General features: G+C 38.8%; 1 protein-coding gene across 2 annotated transcripts; it reads right to left on the bottom strand.

Moving 5' to 3' along the window:
• Nucleotides 1-3,522: 3,522 nt before the first annotated feature.
• Nucleotides 3,523-4,455, bottom strand: LOC138071529 (small ribosomal subunit protein eS4, X isoform-like). 2 transcript variants are annotated; one of them, XM_068963056.1, is made up of 2 exons: nucleotides 4,194-4,455; nucleotides 3,523-4,052 (listed from the first exon to the last, which is right to left on the bottom strand). In XM_068963056.1, exons 1-2 carry the CDS (start codon nucleotides 4,453-4,455, stop codon nucleotides 3,523-3,525), a joined length of 792 nt encoding a protein of 263 aa, XP_068819157.1. The 2 variants fall into 2 exon arrangements, with proteins under 2 accessions (XP_068819157.1, XP_068819156.1); XM_068963055.1 differs by having other exon boundaries at nucleotides 3,523-4,064; nucleotides 4,203-4,455.
• Nucleotides 4,456-7,650: the final 3,195 nt, after the last annotated feature.

The following is a 7,650-nucleotide window of genomic DNA, read 5'->3' as shown; positions in this document are numbered from 1 at the left end:
TTGGAAATAAAAGGAAAAATAAACAAATGGGACTTAATTAAAATTAATAGCTTCTGCACAACAAAGGAAACTATAAGCAAGGTGAAAAGACAGTCTTCAGAATGGGAGAAAATAATAGCAAATTAAGCAACTGACAAAGAACTAATCTAAGAAATATGCAAGCAACTCCTGCAGCTCAATTCCAGAAATATAAATGACCCAATCAAAGAATGGGCCAAAGAATGAAACAGACATTTCTCCAAAGAAGACATACAGATGGCTAACAAACACATGAAAAGATGCTCAACATCACTCATTATTAGAGAAATGCAAATCAAAACCACAATGAGGTACCATTTCACGCCAGTCAGAATGGCTGCTATCCAAAAGTCTACAAGCAATAAATGCTGGAGAGGGTGTGGAAAAAAGGGAACCCTTTTACACTGTTGGTGGGAATGCAAACTAGTACAGCCACTATTGAGAACAGTGTGGGGATTCCTTAAAAAACTGGAAATAGAACTGCCTTATGACCCAACAATCCCACTGCTAGGCATACACACTGAGGAAACCAGAACTGAAAGAGACACATATACCCCAATGTTCATCGCAGCACTGTTTATAATAGCCAGGACATGGACGCAACCTAGATGTCCATCAGCAGATGAATGGATAAGAAAGCTGTGGTACATATATACAATGGAGTATTACTCAGCCATTAAAAAGAATACATTTGAATCAGTTCTAATGAGGTGGATGAAATTGGAGCCTATTATACAGAGTGAAGTAAGCCAGAAAGAAAAACAACAATACAGTATACTAATGCATATATATGGAATTTAGAAAGATGGTAATGATAACCCTGTATGCGAGACAGCAAAAGAGACACAGATGTATAGAACAGTCTTTTGGACTCTGTGGGAAAGGGAGAGGGTGGGATGATTTGGGGGAATGTCATGTATAATATCATATAAGAAATGAATCGTCAGTCCAGGTTTGATACAGGATGCTTGGGGCTGGTGCACTGGGATGATCCAGAGGGATGGTATAGGGAGGGAGGTGGGAGGGGGGTTCAGAGTGGGGAACATGTGTACATCCATGGCGGATTCATGTTGATGTGTGGCAGAACCAATACAATATTGTAAATTAATTAGCCTCGAATTAAAATAAATAAATTTAACTTTTTAAAAAAGTGAAAAGATTGCTACAGGATTCACAATGTCTCTAAGCATCTAACTTTTTCAGATTAAGCCTAACTCATGCATTCTTATTGATAGAATCCAGGGCAATAAATTTACTTACTGTCAAAAATCTCACATTTCTAGTATATTTCTTATGACTTCCCTCAGTGTACACTATTAGTGTAATGCTAAAAGTTGTTTTGGGAAATTCCCTGATGTCCAGTGGTTCTGACTCTGGTGCTAATACCTCTGGGGGTTTGGGTTCAATCCCTGGTCAGGGAAATAAGATCCCATAAGCCACATGGCAGAGCTAAAAAAAAAAATGTAGTTCCACAGCAGCATTATTCACAATAGCCAGAAAGTGGAAACAAGCCAAATAGCAACCAACTGATGAATGAATGAATAAAATGAGGTATGTTCACAAATGGAGTATTATTCATCCATAAAAAAGGAATGAAGTAATGATACATGTTGCTGCTGCTGCTGCTGCTAAGTCACTTCAATCGTGTCTGACTCTGTGAAACCCCATAGACGGCAGCCCACCAGGCTCCCCCATCCCTGGGATTCTTAGGCAAGAATACTGGAGTGGGTTTCCATTTCCTTCTCCAATGCATGAAAGTGAAAAGTCAAAGTGAAGTCGCTCAGTCATGTCCGACTCTTCGTGACCCCATGGACTGCAGCCTACCAGGCTCCTCTGTCCATGGGATTCTCTAGGCAAGAGTACTGGAGTGGGGTGCCATTGTGATACATGTTACAACATGGATAAATCTTGAAAATATTATTCTTAGTGAAAGATTCTAGTCAAAAAAGTCCATTTATTGGATGATTCCATTTATGAACTGTTTAAAAAAGACAAATCTATATGAGAAAAGGGCTTCCCTGAGGCTCAGATGGTAAAGAACCCACCTGCCAATGCAGGAGACGTAAGAGACATAGGTTTGATCCTTGGGTCGGGAAGATCCCCTGGAGAAGGAAATGGGAACCCACTCCAGTATTCTTGTCTGGGAAATCTCATGGACAGAGGAGCCTGGTGGGCTTTAGCCCATATGGGTTGCAAAAAGTCAGACACGATTGAACTTTCACATAAGAGAAAAGAGATAAATGGTTTGCAGTGGATGATGATGGTAGTTGGTGAGAGGAAAGAGGGTATGACAGCTAATGAGTATGGGATTTTGGGGGGGAGGGGTGATGAAAATGTTCCAAAGAATAACTGTGGTGATGGTTACACAACTCTCTGAATATACTAAAAAAACATTGAATTGTACACTTTAAATAGAATTTTATGGTATGTAAATTATATCTCAATGTTTGAAAAAGCAGTTATGTCGGGACAATTTTGTCCAGGGATAGTTTTATTGTATTCAGTGATACACTTTTATCCAGGGATAAATTTTAGAACAGAGAAGTGGATGGACTTCACAGCCTTCAGGCAATCCTCCATAAAATTCGATTTCTCTCAGTAGAGTTTTTGATAGGTTGAGCAACTGTGGGTGACCTTACAGCACGATTCTGTGTTTGCTAAAGTACAGAGCCATGTGTTTTAAAAGTCAATCTGAGTAGAAGATGAGCCAAACAAAAACCCATCCTGGAGTAGAAAGCCAAGGCCCTTCAATGTGAAGGCAGGCCAAGGGAATACACACTGTCAGAGCCAATATAACTCTCGAGAAGTAAGTTGGGATTTGCTTTAGCACACAGATGAATCAAACCACCAAATTCTAAACTAGAGAGCAACACTATAGCAATTTTACGCTGGAAAAAATTTAAAGCAATAACCAAATCTGTCATGAAAAAGAACGGCAGGAAAGATTTGGATTTGGACAATGCTATTTCCTAATGGGCCAGCCACCGAAGAGGAGCTAGTTGTAAAAGGTATGCCCAGGTAACCAAATGAATTGACTTACTGAATAAAATTGTTAGTCCTGTATAGCTGACTCACATTGTTGTACAGCAGAAACTAACATAACACTGTAAAGCAACTATGCGTGTGTGTGTGCTAAGTGACTTCAGTCGTGTCCAATTCTTTGTGACCCTATGGAATGTAGCCCACAAGTCTCCTCTGTCCATGGGATTCTCCAGGCAAGAATACTGCAGTGGGTACCATGCCCTCTTCCAGGGGATCTTCCTGACCCAGGGATGGAACGTGCATCTCTTATGTCTCCTGCATTGGCAGGCCAGTTCTTTACCACTAGCACCACCTGGAAAGCAACTATACGCCAATTAGAAAAAAATTGTTGGTGCTGAGCTTGATAAATGTTGGGGAATGTTTACCCAAAATGGTGACTGTGATTTTCTTTTCTTTTTTTTCACTTGGTATTATCTTTAATTAAATACAAAGACTTTCCAATCACATCACATAGAGATCATTTTATCCACTGCTCTGTTTGGCTGCCAATCTCTTGTCTCTCTCCTCAGCAATGGTAAGGCGAATACCCTTTCCACGGGGAAGAGAGATCCACGGTTTGTTGCCTTTGCCAATAACGAAAATGCTTGAGAGCCGTGTGGCAAAGCTGTTGCCATTCACATCTTTCACATGAACTAAATCAAGAGAATCTGGATGTCTCTCCTGGTTTGTAATCACACTAATTCTTCCCAGGTGAGCACCTCCAGTCACTATGCACAGGTTACCAGCGTCAAATTTGATTAAATCAGTAATCTTGCCAGTCTCCAAGTCAGTCTGAATGGTGTCATTCACCTTGATGAGGGGATCAGGATAACGGATGGTATGAGCATCATGGGTTACCAAATGAGGGATTCCTTTTGTCCCCACAAATATCTTTCTTACTTTGCACAATTTATACTTGGCCTCCTCAGGTGTAATACAATGAACAGCAAAGTGATCCTTGGTGTCATAGATCAAACGAAAATTCTCTGCAGTCTTATCAGTGCTGATGACATACATAAAACCAGCTGCTGCTGCTGTTGCTAAGTCACTTCAGTTGTGTCCAACTGTGTGCGACCCCATAGACAGCAGCCAGGCTCCTCCGTCCCTGGGATTCTCCAGGCAAGAACACTGGAGTGGGGTGCCATTGCCTTCTCCAATAAAACCAGCAGGGTAGGTTATATCTGTGCGGACTTTGCCATCAATCTTAATGAAACGCTGCATGCAAATCTTCTTTACTTCATCTCCTGTTAGGGCATACTTAAGTCTATTCCTTAGCAAGATGATTAGGGGGAGACATTCCCTTAGCTTGTGGGGGCTGGTAGATGGACAAGGGGCAAACACACCAGTCAGTTTATCCAGCATCCAATGTTTTGGAGCTGCTACGTGTTTCAGGTGCTTCTTGGGACCCCAAGCCATGGCTGCGCTAGGCATGAAAAGAGGTGACTGTGATCTTCTAAGGGTTGGTTTGAAGCCTTTTATTATTGTCACTCCTAGTTTTTGACAATAAAACTTCTGCATGTGGGAAAGGACAAGACATCTATCTTCTTTTTTCAAAGTGATATTAAGTTATGAAGGTACACCTAAACTGAGGAGCAACTAGAACACACACCCATTGGATGAATCAGAAAATTGATAGCAGATTAAGTGAAATACTCCTAGTGACTCTGAGGTTCTTGTTTATTTGACTAGAGGCGCACTGAATATACATTTAGGCAAAATGCCAAATGGCCACATCTTAAAGTCAATATTTTCCTGAAGCTAAGGCCAAAGATAAATAACACTATCATATTAATGGGAAAAACATCTGGAATAGAAGAGTAAATTCAAAACATTATTGAAAAATGATTTTAAATATTTGTTTACAAATGAGGTTTTCACATTATAAAATTTTGACTTTATGATGCAGAAACACTAATTTCTCAGCACTGTCAGTTCTGTGCACTGCTTGAAGAAAATGTTTTCGGAATAGTTTTTGATAGACTTTATTTTTTTAGAGAAGTTTCAGGTTCACAGCAAAACTAAGTGGAAAATACAGAGATTTTTTAATATCCCTCCCACCTCCTTGCATGGATACCCTCCCGCATTATTCACACTACACCCACAGTGGTACATTTGTTAAAAATCAGTCAACCTATATTGATACACGATTATCATCCAAAGTCCATAGTTTACATTAGAGTTCACTCTTGGTCTTGTACATTCCATGGGTTTGGACAAATGCATAATGACACATATCCATCATTAGAATATCAAAGAGAGTATTTTCACTGCTCTAAAAATTCTCTGAGCTCCTCATTCATTCCTCCTTATTCATTCTATTCATCCCTCACTCCCACCCCCAACCCCAGCCAACCAGTGATCTTTTTACTGTCTCCACAGTTTTGCCTTTTCCAGAATGTTATATAGTTGGAATCCTACAACACATAGCCTTTTCAGATTGACTTCTTTCACTTACTAATATGCATTTTAAGATTCTCCCATGTCTTCTTATGGCTTGATAGCTTATTTCTTTTTATCACTAAGTAGTATTCCATTGTCTAAATGTACCAGTTTATCTATTCACCTGCTACAAGACAATGCGCTTGCTTCCAAGTTTTGGAAATTATGAATAAAACTTCTATAAACATCTGTGTGCAGGTCTTGGTGTGGACCTAGGTTTTCAGCTTCTTTTGGTAAATGCCAAGGAGCATGATTGCTGAATTATATGTATTCTTAGTTTTTAAAGGAACCACCAAACTGTCTCCCAAAGTGGCTATACCATTTTGCATTCCCACCAGCAATGATTGAGAATGCCTGTTGCTCCACATCCTTGCCAGCAACTGGTGTTGTCTGTGTTCTGAATTTTGGCCATTCTAATTGGTGTGTACTGGTATCTCATTATTATTTTAATTTGCATTTCCCTGATAACATATGATGTGTAACATCTTTTCATATGCTTATTTGCCATCTGTATATCTTCTTTGGTGAGGTGACTGTTAAGGTCTTTGGCTCAGTTTTTAAAATCAGGCCTTTTGTTTTCTTACAGTTTCATTTTAAGACTTTATGTTGGATAACAATCCTTTATCAAATATGTGTTTTGCAAATATTTTTTCCCAGTCTGTGGATCAACTATTCATTCTCTTGACAGTGTCTTTTGCAGATCAGCAAGGTATTAATTTCAATGAAGTCCAACTTACTAATCCTTCCTTTTATGAATTGCGCCTTTGGTGTTTTATCTAAAGAGTCACTATCAAATCCAAGATCATCTAGATTTTCTATGTTATATTCTAGGAGTTTTATAGTTTTACATTCTACATTTAGATCTGTGATTCGTTTTGAGCTAGTTTCTTGAAGAGTGTAAGGTCTGTGTCTAGATTCTTTCTTTGCATGTGGATGTCCGGTGGTTTCAGCACTATTTATTGAAGAGACTGTTTTTGCTCCACTGATTTCCCTTTGCTCCTTTATCAAAAATCAGCTGACTATTTTATGTAGATCTATTCCTGGGGTCTCTATTCTGTTCCATTGATCCATTTGTCTATTCTTTCACCAATACCACAGTATCTTGATTATAGTAAGTTTTGAAGTTGGGTACTGTTAGTTCCCCAACATTTTTTTCTCCTTCCATAGTGTTGAATATTCTGGGTTTGTTTCCTTTCCATAAACTTTAGAATCAGTTTGCTGATATCCGCAAAATAACTTGCTGAGGTTTTAATTGGTTACATTGAATCTGCAGATCAAGTTGTGAAGAACTGATGACAATATTGAGTCTTTCTATACATTAATATGGAATATCTTTCCATTTATTTAGTTCTTTGATTTCTATCATCAGAGTTTTATAGTTTTCCTCATATAGATCTTGTGTATATTTTGTTAGACTTATAACTAAGTTTTACATTTCTGGTGTGGTAATGTAGATGACATTGCATTTAAAATTTCAAATTCCACTTATTCATTGCTGGTATATAGGAAAGCAATTGACTTCTTTTGTATACTAACCTTGTATCCAGCAACCTTGCTAAAATTGCTTATTAATTCTAGGAGTTCTCTCTCTCTCTTTTATTTATTTATTTTTTTGGTCTAGACATTCAGATTTTCTACATAAACAATCATGTCATCTGGGACAGACAGTTTTATTTCTTCCTTTCCATTCTATATACCTATTATTTCCTTTCCTTGTCTTACTACATTTGCTAGGACTTATGATGTTAAAAAACAGAGGCAAGGGAGACATCTTGCCTTGTTCCTGTTCTTAGTGGGAAAGCTCTAAGCTGCTCACCATTAAGTGTGTTATTAGCTATAGGTTTTTTGTAGATGTTCTTTCTACAAAAGTTGAAGAAAGTTTCCCTCTGTTGTTAGTTTACTGAGATTTTTTTATCATGCATGGATGTTGTTGTTCAGTCACTCAGTCATGTCCGACTCTTTGTGACCCCATGGACTACAGCGTGCCAGGCTTCTCTGTCCTTTACAATCTCCCAGAGCTTGCTCAAAGTAATGTCCATTGAGTTGGTAATGTCATCCAACCATCTCATCCTCTGTTGCCCCCTTCTCCTCCTGCCTTCAATCTTTCCCAGTATCAGGGTCTTTTCAAATGAGTCAGCTCTTCACATCAGGTGGCCAAAGTACTGGAGCTTC

This window comes from Capricornis sumatraensis, chromosome X, assembly GCF_032405125.1.
Source record: "Capricornis sumatraensis isolate serow.1 chromosome X, serow.2, whole genome shotgun sequence".
NCBI classification, from domain to species: Eukaryota; Metazoa; Chordata; class Mammalia; order Artiodactyla; family Bovidae; genus Capricornis; species Capricornis sumatraensis.
The sequence above is the reverse complement of the archived record's forward strand: the minus strand, read 5'-3'. Positions and strand labels throughout refer to the sequence as shown.

Bases quoted from the DNA above. Each gene is read 5' to 3' on its own strand.
- LOC138071529 (XM_068963055.1), bottom strand. From the start codon at position 4,455: ATGGCTTGGGGTCCCAAGAAGCACCTGAAACACGTAGCAGCTCCAAAA. The intron at 4,065-4,202 runs GTTTTATTGGAG...CAGCAGCAGCAG, and splicing joins AGATATAACCTACCCTGCTG to CTGGTTTTATGTATGTCATC.